This window comes from Astyanax mexicanus, chromosome 25, assembly GCF_023375975.1.
Source record: "Astyanax mexicanus isolate ESR-SI-001 chromosome 25, AstMex3_surface, whole genome shotgun sequence".
Classification (NCBI taxonomy): domain Eukaryota; kingdom Metazoa; phylum Chordata; class Actinopteri; order Characiformes; family Acestrorhamphidae; genus Astyanax; species Astyanax mexicanus.
This window is the reverse complement of record NC_064432.1, coordinates 8,219,135-8,238,406: the sequence shown is the minus strand read 5'-3', so window position 1 is coordinate 8,238,406 and position 19,272 is coordinate 8,219,135. Positions and strand designations below refer to the sequence as shown.

At 40.6% G+C, this 19,272-nt stretch overlaps 1 protein-coding gene across 1 annotated transcript in view; it reads left to right on the top strand.

The window, feature by feature from the left end:
- ncapd3 (non-SMC condensin II complex, subunit D3) overlaps positions 1–19,272 on the top strand; it is a 39,300-nt gene that overhangs the window by 11,863 nt on the left and 8,165 nt on the right. The window contains exons 8-26 of the mRNA XM_022681761.2: positions 271–404; positions 664–736; positions 1,549–1,674; positions 2,754–3,015; positions 4,323–4,361; positions 4,543–4,686; positions 6,028–6,101; positions 6,914–7,048; positions 8,047–8,267; positions 8,762–8,953; positions 9,098–9,195; positions 10,826–10,935; positions 11,024–11,131; positions 12,028–12,136; positions 12,317–12,418; positions 13,727–13,965; positions 14,556–14,635; positions 14,856–14,993; positions 17,988–18,121. Coding sequence (XP_022537482.2) covers positions 271–404; positions 664–736; positions 1,549–1,674; positions 2,754–3,015; positions 4,323–4,361; positions 4,543–4,686; positions 6,028–6,101; positions 6,914–7,048; positions 8,047–8,267; positions 8,762–8,953; positions 9,098–9,195; positions 10,826–10,935; positions 11,024–11,131; positions 12,028–12,136; positions 12,317–12,418; positions 13,727–13,965; positions 14,556–14,635; positions 14,856–14,993; positions 17,988–18,121 — 2,518 coding nt within the window. The remainder of the gene's footprint in view (positions 1–270; positions 405–663; positions 737–1,548; positions 1,675–2,753; positions 3,016–4,322; positions 4,362–4,542; positions 4,687–6,027; positions 6,102–6,913; positions 7,049–8,046; positions 8,268–8,761; positions 8,954–9,097; positions 9,196–10,825; positions 10,936–11,023; positions 11,132–12,027; positions 12,137–12,316; positions 12,419–13,726; positions 13,966–14,555; positions 14,636–14,855; positions 14,994–17,987; positions 18,122–19,272) is intronic.

The following is a 19,272-nucleotide window of genomic DNA, read 5'->3' as shown; positions in this document are numbered from 1 at the left end:
TAATCATAGGTTACATTAGCTGTTGCATTTAAATAATGGAGGTAGAATTACAGTATATTGGAAAAAAACGTGATTGAAAGTTGTCTGTTTTGCCATTGAAACCTATGGGGATCGGTGGGGTTACACAGCTTTCTGTAACCAAACAGCAGGGGGCGCCCGACCTGTGGTGGCTTCACTTTTAAGAGACAATGCTCTGTCCAGCTATATACAGTCTATGTGCAGCCCTAACTTGTAGAGACACATTTTAGACTCATCTCTGCTGCTTTTCAGTGTCGTCGCCGTGTCTTCCACCGCCTGCTGTACGTGATTCTGATGATGAGGAAGGATGAGAGATCAAATCCGTGTCTGCTGGCGCCCTCACAGACCGTCTATAAAGCCAGAGACCAGGCCATCCTCTTTATCTGGTGAGTCCTGAATCATGACAACCCTAGTTCCAATCATATTCATTACAGATAATTTCCCCATTCGTCAGTCTTTAACAAAAGTGTAATAAATTTAGTCATAATTTTCATTTTCAAGTATGGATTTTTTTTTGTTTTCGTCATTAAAATAGGTCGTCAACGAAGATTTTTCGTCATAGTTTTCGTTAACGAAATTAATGTGTGTGTGTGTGTGTGTGTGTGTGTGTGTGTGTGTTTGTGTGTGTGTTTGTCTGTTCTGCAGTAATATTGTGGATGAGCAGCCTGAAGCCACCTTACCCCTTCTGAAGATCCTTTTACAGCACATTTGCCACCAGGTATATTTAATTCAAAGATCACTTCCCTTAAAGCTTATTACCATATTTTTTTGCACTGTAAGGTGCACTTGATTCCCTTTAATTTTCCCCAAAAATCATTGTGCGCCTTATGTATGAATTTTACCAGTCAGGTATTAAGGAGCAGTAAAGCCACTCTGCTAAAGTACAGCTTTATACAGGAGTTTCAGCACCGAGTCTGGAGTAGTATTAGCATTAGCTGCTAAGCGCTAGCTTTTTTCACAGTTCAGAGGTGAGAATATCGGCCTGTAGTTTGGGCGTTTACCGTGTTAAAACGAGCTATGCGGGACAAACCACTTGCTAAAATCTCCCTGCCTCACCAAAACACTGAGCTCACCAAAAAACTGAGTTCCTCAGTGTAGCGCTGTCAGGCTGCATTAGCTGCTAACCGACTAATGCTATCTTATGCTAATTCTGCTGCACCCAGCCTTAGTGGAAATGTGGAAATCTAAGCTTAGTGTACATGAACGGAAGCACTTTACTCACCTAAATAAACAGTTTTCAGGAGAGAAATCTGTATAGATTAACATTCAGCGCTCGTTTGACTTTAAAAGAAAATGTTTTTGTAAGAATTTTTTTTTTTTTTTTTTTTTTTTTTTTTTTTTTTACTTAGCTTAGCTTATCTTAGCTTTTACAGGTATGTCTTATAATCCAGTGCGCCTTATGTATAAAAATAGACCAGAAAATAGACTTTTATTGATAGTGCACCTTATAGTCTGACAAATACGGTACACAGATGCTAAGGGGATAAAGTCTGAAAGCTTTAGTTCTCAGTGGTTTTGGGTTTGTTTCAGATGGTTGAGAAATCAGACTATCGAGCCAGTGGATCTCAGGCTGTTGGCAAGCTGATGGCTAAGATGCCGTGTGAGGAATATGCTACTTTCATCAGGTGGCTGCATAACTACTCCCAGAACAACAGGGTGAGTGCTCTACACGGTTCACATATGCAGAGTCTTCTCTTGTAAATGTACAGGGTTCTTAAAGTCATGAAAAAGAAAAATAGTAAAAAATGAACATAGCAATTTCCAGTCCTGAATAAACTTAAAAAAAAAAACACTCAAAGTTTTGGAAAAGTCATGGAAATTTTTATTATTTTCTGTTTATCGACTGAGCAAAAAAAAATTGAATAATTTACTTTAAATCAGCTAGCTGCTCTGACTAGAGTTTTAGCTGCACTATAACTGTAAATTCACACAGAGAGAGAAATAATAATTGAAGGCTAAAGTCTTAATTCAGACAAGTATAAGGCATAGATGTGCAGAAATGTTATTCAGCTAGTAAAATGTGTGATATTTAAAAGTTTTAGGTCAATGAAAGGCCTACTATAATCAGTTTTGACATGGATTTTTAGATGTTCTGTCCATGTCTGTATTGATGTTTTAAATATCATATTGTCATGAGAATTTGCAGCGAAGGCATGGAAAAGTCTTCTGAATTATCAGAGAATTCTAAAGCAGAATGTCAGGATATCAGTCCATTGTCTGAGTCTCAAGAGATGTTGGGTCATGTAACAGGACAATGACCCCAAGCACAAAGTCTAAAACATTCACTTCATTCTTGAAGTCCTGACCTTTGTTGTGGAAGGACCTGAAGTTAACAGTTAATGTGAGAAAACCCACCAACATCCCAGAGTTGAAGCTGTTTTTAATGGAGGAATGCGCAAAAATTTCTGATCAAACGGTTACCGGAAACATTTAGTTGCAGTTATTGTAGCAAATATGCAATACTGGATAATTTCCCTCAATAAATAAAGATATAGTATTTTAATATAGTATAATATAATATTTTGCCTCCTCTGTTTACCTGAGTTCTCTTTATCTACTTTTATGACGTCTGATTATGTTTTAGGTCCTATTTATCCTGAGAAAGGACTTTTGCATTGTGTAAAAATGAACTTAAACCTGCCGTTTTCTGGCTTTCCCCGCTGGCTCTCTCCCGCACTCCCTGCCTTGAGGACAGCAGCTTTTCGGAAATTCATCCTCTGCGTTTGTTCCTCTAGGTGGCGTTCCGAATGTTTGCTCTGGACGTGACCGTAGTGCTGCTGGGAGTGGATGAGCGGGAAGCAGACGAGTCTCTGATCACTGACCTGGCTGTCTACCTGTCGCACCGTTTCCTAGTGCACAACATAATCTACGCCCGATGCTCCGACATCTCGCCCACCGTCAGAGGCCACGCCCTTCACTGCCTCGCTCAATGTCTGGAACTGCCTTCCCGAAACGCCACCAAGTGGATTCACGAGATCTTTTCTTCATCCTCTACTGGTAGGTCTTTATGCTTCTAGAATATTAAAGTTCAATAGAGTTTGCAAAAAAGTATTCAGCCCCCCGTATCCGTACTTAGTAGAGCCAGCTTTTGCTACTATTACAGCTGCAAGTCTTTTGGGGTTTGTTTCTACCAGCTCTGCACATTCAGAGACTTGAGAATTTTCGCCCCATTCTTCTTCATAAAACAGCTCAGAGCTCACACAGTCTATGGTCCCACCCATACAGTCTACTACGTGTAACCCAGCCCTTTTACAATAACCACACCTTTTTGAATAGAGCTGAATAACGTTTTAAAAACCGAATTCTGTGGGGATATAAAAATTTGACTATATAAGCAGGTTACACTAGCTGCTGCATTTAAATAATTGGAGGTAGAATTACAGTATATTGGGGGGAAAAATGTGATTGAAAGTTGTCTGTTTTACCGTTGAAACCTATGGGGATGGGTGGAGTTACACAACTTTCTGCAACCGAACAGCGGGGGGCGCCCGACCTGTGATTGCTTCACTTTTGAGAGACGATGCTCTGTCCAGCTACACACAGTCTATGATCTAAACCATTCCTCTGTAGCTCTGGCTGTATGTTTAGGGTCATCGTCTTGCTGGAAGGTGAGTCTTTTTCCCAGTCTTAGGTCTTTTGCAGACTCTGTCTGTCCTTGCTGAAGAAAATCATCCCCTCAGCATGATGCTGCCACCACCATGTTTCACAGTGGGGATGTTAATTTTACGTGTTCAGGGTGATGAGCAGTGTTACTGTTCCACCATACATAGAGTTTTGCATTCAGGACAAAAAGTTCAACTTTGGTCTCGTCTGACCAAAAAATAACCTTCTTCACATGTTTGAGTCCCCAACATGGCTTGAGGCCAAACTGCAAACAGCACTTCTTATGTCTTTCTTTAAACAGTTATTTTCTATGCGCCACTCTTCCATAAAGACCAGATTTGTGGCGTGCATGACCTTATGATTGTCCTGTAGACAGATTCTCCCTCCACCTGAGCTGAGTGGATTCTACAGCTCCTCCAGAGTGACCATGGACACTTTTCAGATTTTTATTTGATTAAACTTTTAGAAACTAATCTCAATAAAACACATAGAAGTTTGTGGTTGCAAGGTGACTAAATGTGAAAAATCAAGGGGTATGCTTTTGGAAGCCACTGTATTATTATTATTATTATTATTTTTTTTTTTATGATTATCGTTAATTTTGGTGACCGAGCAGTAAAATGCGTTACTAATGATTGCTGTGATTTTGTGTGGGTTTTTTTTTTTTCATTTATGTATTTATTTATTTTTTCTTTTCTTAGCTGGCACACAGACGCTGATGGAGACTGTCCATTCAGAGAGTGAGCAAAGTGTCCTTTTTATTCGTTTATTCAATAAATGTTATTTATCATATTATTGAACATTTTGATCTGTCCTAAACTAAATGTTTTATCTTATTGATAAAATAAGTATTAAACTATAATGGGTCTTTATGGTTCTATTCTGCATTTGGTTTAGTTTTGTTTAATTTTGTTTTCCCAGAAACTCTAAAAAGAAGAGACACGGCTCAGAAAACGGCAATGACGTTTCGCACGATCGAGCTGAGCAAACACAAGAGCATTGCAGCGGCCAGTCACCACGGCGGCACAGGCAGCGGCATCATCCCCGACAACACGTCCGTGGAGTGTGAGTGTGAACTGTTCACCACAGCAAGGAGAGCATACTTTACACTGCTTTAAACTCGCACTGCTCTTAATTGAAACAATGCAGGTGCTTGATTGAAAGTTGATTTGTGCGATGCAAGCGTTTCTAATCTGTGTATCATTCGATCATTCGTATAATTGATTTTCAGTTGAGAATCCAAAAATCGGAATATGAAAAAAAAAAAAACTTACTTCGTTTTTCATTTTTTAATATAATACCAAAAACAAATAACTGTTTTTATATTTTCTGTTTTTAGTTGGTGATCCAAACAAAAATGGCAAATAAAAAAAAACTGACTAGAAGCCACTTTAAATACGTAGTGCAGTAACACACCGTCAGTCATTCTGCATCAGGAAAAGGTTTATTTCCTTTATTCATGACTGAAATTGACTGTATTTGTTACTTTGGTCACAAAAAAACAAACTAAAATGCAGTGGAAAAACCTCCATGAAGTAACGCACGCTCTCTACACATGGTAGGCCTTTTGTGGCGGAGGAGCCTAAGGCTAGGTTACCAGGACTCCACTGTGGCAAAATCTGCACACTGTATTATCTAACTGTAGCACTAAAGCATTAATAAGAAGCTGGTTAGAAATGTAGATAACTGATGGTACTGTACCACGGAGCTCTCCTACTGTCCAGCGGACAGTTAGAGTTCCTCAGGACAGTAGCTGAGCTCCGTAGGACAGTTAAAAAGCTCCGCGGGACAGTAGCTTCACCCAAAAAAATCATTTTTTTGGAAATAAGAATCGATTCTGAATCTTTCAATGTTAAAATCGCGTTTCGAAGCTGGTTAGAAATGTAGATAACTGATGATAATCACAGCAGCCCTGTAACAGATCATGAACAGAAAATGCTTCTTTCCCTCTCTGAGTGCTCCGCTGTTAAACTGCAGCCCAAGCAGTTACAACTACATTTTCATCAAAATACTACGACTTTATTCTCTTATAATATTACGACTTTAATCTTGAAGTGTCAAACTGTTTTTTTATGTTTTTAAAAGTGGCACAAATAAAAACTGTCCGAGACTACGAGACAAGTCGTAGTATTATGAGATTGAAGTCATAATATTACAACTAATATATTAAGACAATCAATCTGCCCATTCTTCAGTCACCCGGGTTGCCAGGTGTGGAACACACTAGTAGGCAAACAGTAGGTCTCTTTTTAAATCTTCATAATCAAAAGGAAATTACTTCTTAAAAAGGCTATATAATTGGCACAAACTAGACAAAACTTGAGGGGATGTCTGAATTCTTTTTATAGTTTATATGGATTTGGACTTCATTAATTTGTTTTGTTTTGTTTTATATTGTATTTTTAGACCAAGAAACCATGGCCCTGTTCAAACAGCGCATCGGTGATCCCAAACCCAACGTCAGGAAATGTGCACTTGAGGTACAAATCACACTTACTGATGCAAAGTTATGTATTGGGTTTATATACTGTATTTTTTTGTGCTGGAAGGTGCACCAAATTTTAAGGGGCATTTTTTGTGCGACAATAGAAAGGAACAAGGGTGTCGCCATGTTTTCCTTCCCTTCTAATGAGGAAGCTGTGGGAAGCTCCTAAATAAACAAAAGTGTAATTCTTAAAAAAAAAAAAATAATAATAATAATAATAATTTCAAAGTTAAACGATCATTGGATGTTAACTGTTTATTTGGTTGAGTAAAGCCCTTCCATTTATTTACAGTAAGCTTAGATAGCGCTAGCCACGGTTATCAGCAATGCTAGCCTTAGTTAGCAGCGCTTAGAGCCAATAAATGCTGCCCGACAGCGCTACACTGAGGAACCCTGAGTGTTCCGCTAAGCCGCTAAGGGTGCTGTTAGTAAAGCTACAGTCCTGTATACTCATCTCTGAACAGTGAAAAGGTTAGCACTTAGCGCTATTAGCGGCTAATGCTAATACTGCTCCAGCCTTGGTGCTGGAGAAACTTTACTGAAACTCCTGTATAATGCTGTACTTCAGTAGTGGATTCACTGCTTTTAACAATGTGACTGGTAAAATTCATACATAAGGAGAAATTAAGATTTTTTTTTGGAAAAATTAAATGATTTTAAGTGCACCTTATAGTGCATGAATGGACCAATAAAAATGCTTCAATATTATTTGGAATAGAATCTGCATGTTCTTTTCTATTCAAGCTGTGATTTTAGGCAAAATCTCAAGTCTTAAGTTTAGAGTGTGTTAAATGACTACTCTTACAGACGGTGATGAGTCTGCTGAAGCATGGTGTGATCCTGTGCAGTCCGGAGAATCTGGCCATCCTGTCTGAGCGCTGTCGAGACCCTGCGGTGTCTGTGAAGAAGAAATCCATGCAGTGTCTGATGGACCTCCTCACTGTAAGTGCAAACATCTTCAGTTTCCACTGAGAAAACACACTTCATTGCTTAGTATTGACCAGCGCACAGTGTGTGGTCATTTTGATCTTTTAAAAAAAGTTGCACTGTCAGCGTTAACAGGTTAAAGAGGCAGTCCGTATTTCCAAACTGAAAGCAGGAGCATTTATGAGTTGAGAAGGATATGGATGAAATATAGTGTTAAATGGTAGCACTGTGCTAAAACAAGAATCCCTGCTAAGCCTAATAATATATTCATTCTAAAAACTGGGGGGTCGGGTTACTTTTCCCGGGAGTAGTTCTTCTGGTCACGTCACGCGTCTTTATGTACTTACGACACACGTACAGCTTCTAATAGAGGATCCAGCTCAGTTTAACTGAATGCGAGCGGCTGGTGGAGTATTGGAGACTTCAGAAGAGGAAAGAAGGAGCTCAGTAGCTCATTCACCCATTGTAAAACCAAAGAAATGAAGGAGTGAAGTTTCTGGCTGAGCTCTCTCTCTCTCTCTCTCTCTCTCTCTCTCTTTCTTTCTCTTTCTCGCACACTCTGACTGAACATAACCTGGAATCGGATTCATCTGCTCTGAAAGAAGACCGCATCACACCCGCCCAGTTTAAAATGATTCTCGGTGCAATTACCCATTCTCACCAGAGAGGGCTCTAAATCAGCGTACATCAGCTTTAAATCTGAAAATTTATATTTGCATAAATGACGCATCAAACATTTGACCAACTTTTACCCCAGTTTACCTGATATAATTAGTCATATGGGCCTAGAAGCACCCCCAGTATTACGAAACTCAGACAAGTGGATCCGGACGGGAATAAAAATCACAGAGGAAAATGACCCCAGGACCCCCTGAGAAACTAATCTCGTCCGGATAGAGCTTAATACTCATATTGAACTCATGGGTTCATGGGTGATGAACATATTAAACGTCAAAGAAAACTTTGAATTGAATATTTGTTTCTAAAGTGTGTTTGTGTGTGTATGCGAACAGGCTCTACACGACAACATTGAGGTTCAGGAGGCGTGGCTGCGGGGAGTGGTTCCTACAGTGATTGACTCTGAGAGCACGGTGCAGGAGAAAGCTCTGGAATGTCTCGACGACGTCATCCTGAAGCACATTAAAAGCCACGGCAGCTACAAGAACCACGACACCTCCCAGAAACTGGCCTGGGACCTGCTGGGGCTGATGTGTGACAAGTGCCAGGACCTCGGGTGAGTCCTGACCCCGGCTAGCACTGCTGGAGCAGCATTCGCATTATTATCTTCTAACCGCGCTCACTAGTTCCCCTGCTAGCACCACTGGAGCGGTTAGCCGCTAATGCTAGGGCTCCAGCCTTAGTGGTGGAGAAATTTGGTAATTTGGATGCAGCATTGCCGAGAAGCATCACAGCACACTCTGAGGAAAGCGCAGCGACTCTGTTCGGATACAGCAGCTCACAGACGCAGCCTTGTGCTGATCCACATCACCCCAGAAAAGTGATAAGGGGGAAAAAGCAGAGCACCATCTACCCACCCAGAGAGAGAACAAGGCCAATTGTGCTCTTGCAGGGCTCAGGCAGCGGATGGCAAGCTGCATGACCGGGATTCGAACCAGCAATCCTCCCAATCATAGTGGCACCATATTGTCCAGGCCCAGTATTACTGATTTATTTTTCTTTCTCTCACTCTTGCGCTATTAAACTCTCTCTCTCTTTCTTTCCCTCCAGCCGTTACTTCAGTAAGGCGTTCAGCGTGTGGTCACGGCAGCAGAAGTTCACCACTACGTTTGTGAACAACCTGATCTGGCACACCGAGGGCGATCGTGCTGCGGAGGCGTGGCTCCTGCTGGCTAAAGTGGCCGGCGGCTCCTCCAAGCTCAACTACGGCACCGTGCTGGAGGCATGGGAGCACACCGTCAGGTACTGTCAGATTGGGAATGCTTTTTTATATCATAATTATGTATTACCATCTTATGCAATCTCATTAATGACTTGGTATCACATAATAATAATAATAATAATAATAATAATAGTAATTACTGTATTTTGTTTTTTGTTGCTCAGGTCTCCTGTGGTGGATGTGAAAACAACCTGTCACATCCTCACTGTTATCAGTAATCTTGCAGCCGGCATCAATGATGATACCAAGTCCAGGATAGTAGGTGAGTCTCTCACAAAGTCGTCAGCAGAGGGAAGCGTGAAGTGCTGTAAGATTTTTCTGGTAAAATACTGCACCGACTTTAGACTTGATATAACATAGTGGATCGACACCAGCAGATGACATCAACAAACAAACCATCACTGGAAAGTTCCACTTTTGTCACGTCACTTCAAAGAATATTTACCCAAAGTTCTAGGGTTCATCAAGATTAGTTTGTTGGTAAATGCGAGACTGTGGGTCGTTTGTATTGTTTTTGTTCAGCAGTGTTATTTTTTCACCCAGTCTCTTTCTCTTTTATTATTGACTTATTAACACTGACCTTAACTGAAGCTGTAAGTGAGACCTGCAGTTGTTTAAATGTTGTTCTGGGTTCTTTTGTTTGTGACCTCCTGGATGAGTTGTTCATGGCCTTTTGGAGTAATTTCGGTCAGCTGGGCGCTCCTGGGAAGGTTTAGCAGTGTTCCATGTTTTTTCTCCATTTGTGAAAAATAATAGCTCTTACTGTGGTTCTCTGGAGTCCCAAAGCTTTAGAAATTACTTTAGAACCTTTTCCAGACTGATAGATGATCAATGAGTTTGTTTTCTCGTCTGTTTTTGAATTTCTTTACACCTGGACACAGTGTGTGGCTTTTTGAGATCTTTTATCTGCTTCATGTGGTCAGACAGGTTCAATTTAAGGGATTTCTTGGTTCTACAGGTCTGGCAATAATCAGACCTGATTGTGGTTAGTAGTGAAATTAGTGCTGGGTGGTGTACCGGTTCATACAGCTTTTAAATATATTAACACTGTAGCTTGAAGGATGATTTGAATTTATTTGTTAACTGGAGAAAAAAAAGGGAATTGTAGCTGATTTTTTTAAAATACCTAATAATTTAATGCCTCTAATGGCTTCAATAATAATATTGTAAATCGATATTAAACTTGTGCAATAGAGCTTTTGAGAAATATCCCTTTTGAATACATTTTGAGTATTTTAGGTTTGTTTATAGTGTTTATGGAACTATTTATTAAAAATATGTTTAACATTTTTTTAACATTGTTTAAATTCTTTAGCTATTTTTCTGTTAATCAAGTCTGAGTTCTTCATGTATTGAGTAATTTTGTGGAACAAAGTAAACCCAATACTAATAAAGCCTTAATTTAAAGCCTTAGTGTTTTATATTAGATGGATTCCTTACAGTACAGTAACTCACAAACCTATATAAAAATAAATAAATAAATAAATAATAATAATAATCATAAATACTGTGATATCCCTTGAAACCATCAGAATTTCTATATAGTGATATATGCATTTTTGGCAATATCGCCCAGCACTAAGTGAAATTAAAAGTGAGTCTGATTAATCACAGTTAATTTATGGGGGCAAAATTTTTCACAAAGGGCCAGATTGGTTTGGAATTTTTTTTCCCTTAATAAATGATAAATCATAATTTAAAAAGTGTTTTTCATATTTATTCAGGGTTTCTTTGTCTGATATTAAAGTTAGTTTGATGGTCTGAAAAATGTATGTATGACAAAAAAAATAATAATAATAATCTGTAAGGGGCAATACTTTTCACGGCTCTGTGAAGATATGTATATTATCTAACATAAAAATGAATAAGTGTGTCTTTTTATGTGTCTTTAGCTGATCTGATGGGTTGGCTGAAGGGCTTCAATCTCCCTCTAGAGGTGATCAGCTCCAGTGTGGATGCCCTCGTCTGCCTCGGCCAGTCTGAGAACGTCATGGACACTATGGTAACAAACACACACTGCGGTGAACAACCACCAATTACTCAAATTCTGTACTGTCATATTCTATTCTGATTGTGTGTGTGTGTTTCAGGCCTTTCTGAATCAGTACTGTGGAGAGCTGGTCTCGCTGTGTGAGGAGTATCTCTCTGGTATCCTCTTAAACGAGAGAGGAGCGGAGAACCTGAACGAGGAGCTGCTGGTAAGGCTGGAACGTTGACCTTGGGTTTGCGTTTCCCCTCGGGGATCTATCTATCTCTCTATCTCTCTATCTCTATCTATCTATCTATATCTATCTATCTATCTCTCTATATCTATCTATCTCTATCTATCTATCTGATTTATTATTCTGATCAGCACTGGGGTTTTTCAGTAATCTGACAAATATTGCAACCACTTCAGTTTCTGAATCAGTTTCTCTGATTTTGCTATTTATAGGTTTATGTTTGAGTAAAATGAACATTGTTTTTTGTATTCTATAAACTACAGACATTTCTCACAAATTCCAAATAAAAATATTTTATTTAGAGCATTTATTTGCAGAAAATGAGAAATGGCTGAAATAGCAAAAAAAGATTCAAAGCTTTCAGACCTCAAATAATGCAAAGAAAACAAGTTAATATTCATAAACCTTTAAGCGTTTAGAAGTTTTTAATAGCAGTTTTCATGCATCTACTCCACCAGTCTTACACACTGCTTTTGGATAACTTTATGCTCTTTACGCTCCTGGTGCAAAAGCAGTTCAAGCAGTTCAGTTTGGTTTGATGATCAGCTTGTGGTCATACATCTTCCTCTTGATTTATGTTCCACAGGTTTTCAGTTTGGTTAAATCAAAGAAACTCATCATTTTTAAGTGTTCTTTTTTTTTCCAAAGCTGTACATCAGCAAGAAAATTATTATTATTTTTTAAATCCTGCAGTTTCAGTGTTGTGGAAATGTCCACTTGTCTCCACTTATTTAAGCTACTAAGGTCTGTTTTTACTGATGCACAGACTCATAATACATAAAATCAAATGACTTGTTTTGTTAAATTTGCTCCCTTTGATATATATATATTTGATATCTCTTTTTTTGTTTGTTTGTTTTTTACTCTTTCAGGTGAAGTATGTATACACTCTGGGTGCAGCCTCCCTTCACTGCCCTGCCAAAGTCAAGAAGAGGGTTTTCCTGCTCATTCAGTCCATTCTGACCTCCTCTGAGCAGTCTGGTGGGTTTTTTTCCCCTTAATCTAGCTATTTGTTCATTGTCATCATCTGTTTATTTTAACAGTGTTATTATTTTACTGAGTGATGCACACTGGGATACTGAGTTTATGGTTTCCCTTTCAGAACCAAGCATTTAAGCTTTTTTTTCTTTTTTCTTTTTTTTTATTTATTAACCCCCACAGGTTCAGAGGAAGGGGCGGAGCTACCAGCCAGCCAGCCTCTCTCTCAGTTCAAGTCCTCCTCTATGCCGACGGTGGTACGAGCTCACGCAGTCATCACTCTGGGTACGAGAGCATATTATATTTTGTGGTGGTCGATCACTTTAAATCTCAATGAAATACAGTTAAGTTTGTGGTCTCTCACTCTGTGTCTCTCTCTTGCTCTGTCTCTCCCTCTCTCACTCTGTGTCTCTCTTGCTCTGTCCACTCACTCTGTATCTCTCGCTCTTGCTTTCTCTCCCCCTCTTGTTGCCTCTTCCTCTCTCACTCACTCTGTCTCTTCCTCTCTTGCTGTCTCTTCCTCTCTCTCTGTCTTTTCCTCTCTCACTCAGTCTCTCCCTCTCTCACTCTGTGTCTCTCTTGCTCTGCCTCTCCCTCTCTCACTCTGTGTCTCTCTTGCTCTGCCTCTCCCTCTCTCACTCTGTGTCTCTCTTGCTCTGCCTCTCCCTCTCTCACTCTGTCTCTCTTGCTCTGTCTCACTCTGTATCTCTCGCTCTTGCTCTCTCCCCCTCTCGCTGCCTCTTCCTCTCTTGCTGTCTCTTCCTCTCTCGCTCGCGTTGTCTCTTCCTCTCTTGCTGTCTCTTCCTCTCTTGCTGTCTCTTCCTCTCTTGCTCTGTCTCTTCCTCTCTTGCTCTGTCTCTTCCTCTCTTGCTCTGTCTCTTCCTCTCTTGCTCTGTCTCTTCCTCTCTTGCTCTGTCTCTCCCTCACTCGTGCTGTCTCTCTCTAGCTCACTCGCTCTGTCTCTCCTTTTCTCGCTCTGTCTCTCCCTCTTTGTCCCTCTTGCTCTCTCTCCCTCTCTGTTGCTTTCTCGCTTTGTCTCCCCCTCTCTAACGCTGTCTCTCTCTCCCTCTCTGTCTCTCTCTATCTTGCTCTGCCTCGCTCACTCACTCACTCCTGCTGTCTCTTCCTCTCTCTCTTGCACTCGACCCTAAGGTGATATAACCAGCATTAAAAAATTAATCAGGATTATGATTCATTTTTAAATGAATGACCCACTCACTTAAACACAAACATGCTTGTTGTTTTCGTTTAAACAAGATCCAGAAAGATGGAGTCTTTCACGGTGACAGTATGAGAATGATGTCACTCATGTCAGCTGTTAAATAAATATATTGTGAGAATAATTATCGCTTTTTGTATTTTTTTTGGTTACAGTTTAGAAAAAGGTATTAAAAAAGAATCAGGTGGGTATCGGTAACAAATTCAATTTAAAATTTAAAAACGATACCCAGCCCTAAAAGCAGGTAAGTACCCATCACTAGGCTTCACTATAGGCTTCACAAGTTAATGGTTGGGAACTACGTTGAAATTGGTTGGGAACTTCTGGTGTAGACTGTTGTGTAACAGATCTTTCTTTTTTTTTTTTTTCTGTAGGGAAGCTGTGTCTGCAGCACGAGGAGCTGATGGTGAAGTATCTGCCGGCGTTTGCTCGTGAGCTGGAGGTGGGGAAGGAGCTGGCCGTGCGTAATAACGTGGTGGTGGTGCTGTGCGACCTGTGCGTTCGCTACCCCAACACCCTGACCCGCTACATCCCCAACATCTCCGCCTGCCTCAGAGACCCTGAGCCCCTCATCAGAAAGCAGACGCTCATTATGCTCTCCAACCTGCTGCAGGTGCAGACACACGCGCGAGCGCGCGAACACAAAACCCAAGAAACACTGGAACTTTGATCCGATACTGCAGTTTGATTCACTGTAATGTGATGGAGGCGAATGTAAAGACTCGTAACTGAAGACTAGAGTAGCAGATCCGTCTGTGTGTGTTGAGGAGTCTGATTGCCTGGGGGAAGAAGCTGTTACACAGTTTGGTAGTGGAGGCTCAGACTCTCCGGTACATCTGTGTGAAGAATGTGAACAGTTAGCTTTGCCATTTAGTCTTTAAACATTATTGCTAATCTACAATTTGTGCTGCATAATGGTCTTAATAGAGTCCCCAAGGCCATATCGTATTAGATAAAAGAAAAGAAGAAGAAGAATATCCAGTTTTCTTTATTTTATTTGGACTTACTATGTAAACGTTTGATGAAAAATATGGTCAGATACCTCAATTCTGGTAGTATTTGCATCTTGATTTAAGCATCACTTTCTGAGCAAAAAGTGATTAATGTGATTGATTTTTTCATTTTTGAATTCCCATTTTTACTGCTCGTTTTAGCTAACCGCTTCCAGTACTGTCAATCATAATCCACGTCTCTTTCTTCCAGGAAGAGTTTATTAAATGGAAGGGGTCTCTGTTCTTCCGCTTTACTGTTGCTCTGGTGGACCCTGAACCTACTATTTCTGAGTAAGTGTATCTACTCAGTACAACTAAAGTCTGATGAACACGTGTGGAAAAGTTGTTGTAACCTTATAAGATGATTCCTATTGGTTTTCTTTGATGTTGTTGTTGAATGTAATTGTTATTAGCAGGGTCTGTTATCATAAAAAACCTTGGAAAGTCACTGAATTTAAAATCCCCATATCGAGTAACACAGTATCCCTTAATTGTTCTTGTTGCTGTTTAGTCTCTGCGAGTACTGTCTGGTGGACCTGTTCCTGAAGAAGAACCAGCTGATGTTCTCCCAACACTTTATCGAGTGCATCTTCCACTTCAACTCGTACGAGAAGCACAAGAAATACAACAAGTTCTCTCAGACGGACAGGTAATTTCTTAAAGCGTGTTGTGATGTTGCGTCTAGTTTTAGAGGGTCTAGGTCAGAGGTATTCAAACTTTTTTTTATCTTGATGCCTACTTGTTGCCACTTTTTTTTTGAGAACTTAAAATCAGGTCAAGTCTCACTATTTGTCCAGAACAGGTGTGTCCAAACTACGGCGCGCGGGCCGCTCCAAAAAAGGAAACAGGCCGCAAATGGCCCGCGGGCCATAGTTTGGAGGTATTTTAGAAATAAAATGAAAGTTGGCCCACTGTTAAGCAGGTTTTTATAATGTGAGATTCAAAGTTGAAACGGGCCAAAGAGTGTAAAAGCGGAGAGGGTGCGCATTTCTAGCGCAGAAAAACAGGGCAAAAGAGTCTAAAAGCGGAGAGGGTGCGCATTTCTAGCGCAGAAAAACAGGGCAAAAGAGTCTAAAAGCAGAGAGGGTGCGCATTTCTAGCGCAGGAAAAACGGGCCAAAGAGTCTAAAAATTGCAGAAATAAAGGAGTTTAATATTAAGAGATCTTGAAATTGAACATCACTATGAAAATTCTTAGTTTACACAACACTGTAGGGTTGTCACGATACCAAAATTTTGACTTCGATACCGATACCAACTGTAGTATCACGATTCTCGATACCAAAACGATACTTGGAAGAAAAAAAAACAATAAAAATATCTGAACATAAAATGTTTATTTTTGACTGAACTGGATTGAACACTGAACAATCGGTGCAAACGTTTTTATTCTAAAATGAAACATTTGTACAAAAAACAAGTTTCGTTATTATAACCTTAACTATAACATAATTATCTAAACACTTCCTAAAAACTAAAACTAAAACCAGAGGTAATGGTAGCCTGACTATGTGAACCTGACGGGCGGGCAGAAGTTAAGTTCTGAATAAGGAAAATAAAGAGACAGAAGAACATTACAATGTTATGTTCATTTTAACACTCACTGCTCCGTTTTATTAATCAACCGTTTACCGTTTTTAATAAGCCCATGTTCAGTGTAACGATCAAGCAGGCTACGTGCCTGACCACAGATTTGCGAACCACGGGTCCAAAACAAAACTCCTGCACACTCCTCTCCGTGTTAACGTGATTTACTAGCAGTCGCTAGTAAATCTTAGTAAAGCTACAGACAGAGTGTATCTTGACTAACTCCACTAACCTGTCGACTTCTCAGCTCTTTGTAGAGATCAGGGTGCTTGTCTGCTAAATGAGCGAAATATGATCAGAATTATGTTAAATAACACTGTAACATAGAAGAAGAGAACTATTATTTAATTAAAATGATTTTTAAGAACAGCTAAACACAGTGCTGCAGGTCAAACGCGGAGGCGTTCACGTGCGAGAGAGAGACACAGAGAAAGAGTGAGAGAGTGAGAGAGCGAGAGTGAGAGAGAGAGAGAGATTTGCGTGTTCTGATGTGAGCTACTCACAGGTAAAGGTTCTCTTTGATCTCCTCGTGCTCATATTCTAGTCCCACACATAAGTCTGCAGCTCCCTCAGTGTTTTCTGTCGTATTTTGCGGTTAGCGCGAGCGCTTACAACTAACACCGCGGAGCGCGAGGTGCCGCCGCGCTTGTGCCGAATCCGCTACTGAATCCGACTCCCGCTTCGCGGACAGAATCGGCACAACACTCCCCGCTGTACAACTGCGGGAGTGAAAACAGCGCTAATAAAGTAGTTTAGTTTCACTTTCAGTTTTCGTTATTTTATTTAAAAATAAAAATATCAATAAAAAACAGATGCCTACATCTCAGACTATTTTCCCACACTTCACTCCTCGCGCCCGTTTTGTCCACAAGTCGCGGACGAGAGACATCTGTTATTTTAGCCGTCGCCATTCTACACTCGCTGCTGCTCTGCTGGCTTGCGCGTGAATCGATTCATTTGTTCAGAATACTAAGTTTATCTGAATCCTGCCACACCGACTGCTGCGGTGTGAATCAGTTTTCTTATGAACTGAATCAAATCGCGCCTACTAATTTGACTCATTTGAAGCTAGTGACTGGGCTATATACAGTATCGAAAGCATCGAACGCTAAAGAACCGAATCGTTTGTGATGACGTAGTATCGAAAAAGAATCGAACCTTCGGTACACCGTGCAACTCTACAACACTGTCAAAGATAAAGATAGTAAGTCAAGTAAAATGGTGTGTAAATAAAATAATCAGGAAAAATGTATTATTTAAAGAGGTATATTTCATTATTTGTTTTATTACAGAGTCTGTGGCCCGTGACTTCAAATATATTTCTCCTTCTGGCCCCCAGCAAAAAAAGTTTGGACACCCCTGGTCCAGAGTGTTCTTTTTAACTGACTAGCACAGCATTGGCAAGTAGAATTACAGCGCGTTTTTGTAGGAAAGCGCAGCGATTCGGTTCTGATACATCATCTCTCACAGACGCCTTGTGCTGATCCACATCACCCTAGGAGTGATGAGGGGAAAGAGTGCAGTTTACCCCCCAGAGAAAGCAAGGCTAATTGCACTCTCTCGGGGCTCCGGCAGCTGATGGCAAGCTGCAAGACCAGGATTCGAACCATCAATCTCCCCATTATAGTGGTGCCAAAAGAGTTTTAAACATTAGAGTTCAGATTTTGTTCATAAATTGAAATGAACTGTAAAGGCAGCACTTCAAGTAGTGAGCCATATTGCTCAAAAGGGCCACAATTGTTGTTTCTACTTTTGTTTTGCACTGAGACAAAAATGCTGCTGTGTTCAGGCATATAATAAATGTTTTGCACATTATAACTAAAACTATAAAACTGTAATCCTCATATGTGGACATCATTGTTCTCAGAAACTACATCATGTAAAAAGATAATTCTTTGTTTTTACACTAATCAGGTGCCAAATAGCCCAAATAGCAAAGAGAAATGCAAGAGTTCGGGTCCTTACGTTGTTTCCAAATTAATTTATAGTTGCCGTTTTGAAGAAATAGGTCTTGTTTTCTGACTGCGACTACATGATTTGTCTCTGTGCTCCCACAGCGAGAAGATCAAGTTTTCCCTCAAAGGAATGAAGAACCAGGGCAAACGTTTCCGCATCTACAGATTCCTGCTGAAGAACTTCACAGACGAACAGCGCTTTAATATCACCACGCGAATCAGCCAGGATGTCCTCGGTAAGTATGTGTGTTTAAGTAAAATATCGTAAATAAAGTACTGTATTTTTCCCGGTATAAGGCGCACCGTATTATAAGGTGCGCTTTCAATAAACGTATTTTTTCATACATAAGGCCCCCTGGATTATAAAGCACAATTTCAAAAGACACTTTAAGGAACTTCTATTTCAGCAGGTCTCGTGTAGCTAACTATGTTAAGTAGAGTTAAGCTACGTAAACAAAACTGTAATGTAAAAAAAAAAAAATAATACTCACCTCTGAAGAACGAATGCGCTAGAATTTGTGTGATTAGTGGGTAAAGCTAATGATGCTCCAGCAGTGCTAGTCGGGGTTAGCAGTAAGCTACAATCAGATATACTCACCTCTGAGCGACAAAAGAGCTAGCATGGTTAGCGGGTAATGCTTATGCTGCTCCAGCATTGTTAGCCGGGGTTATCGGCGGGCTACAGGCCGATAATACTGAACAATGAAAGAGCTAGCATGGTTAGTGGGTAATGCTAATACTGCTCCAGCAGTGCTAGCTGGGGTTAGCAGTAAGCTACAGTCAGATATACTCACCTCTGAGTGACAAAAGAGCTAGCATGGTTAGCGGGTAATGCTTATGCTGCTCCAGCATTGTTAGCCGGGGTTATCGGCGGGCTACAGGCCGATAATACTGAACAACGAAAGAGCTAGCATGGTTAGCGGGTAATGCTAATGATGCTCCAGCAGTGCTAGCCGAGGTTAGCAGCAAGCTACAGTCAGATATACTCACCTCTGAACAACGAAAGAGCTAGCGCTTAGCGTGGTTAGTGGGTAATGCGCTAATGCTGCTCTAGCCGTGCTCGCTGAGGTTAGCAGCAAGCTACAGTTAGATATTCTCACCTCTAAGCGGTGAAAGAGCTAGCACGGTTAGTGGGTAATGCTAATGCTGCTCCAGCAGTGCTAGCCGGGATTAGCAGCGGGCAACATGCCGATAATGCTCATCTCTGAACAATGAAAGAGCTAGCGCTTAGCGTGGTTAGTGGGTCATGCGCTAATGCTGCTCCAGCAGTGCTAGCCGGGATTAGCAGCAGGCTACGGGCCGATAATACTCACCTCTGAACAATGAAAGAGCTAGCGCTTAGGGTGGTTAGTGGGTAATGCGCTAATGCTGCTCCAGCATTGCAAGC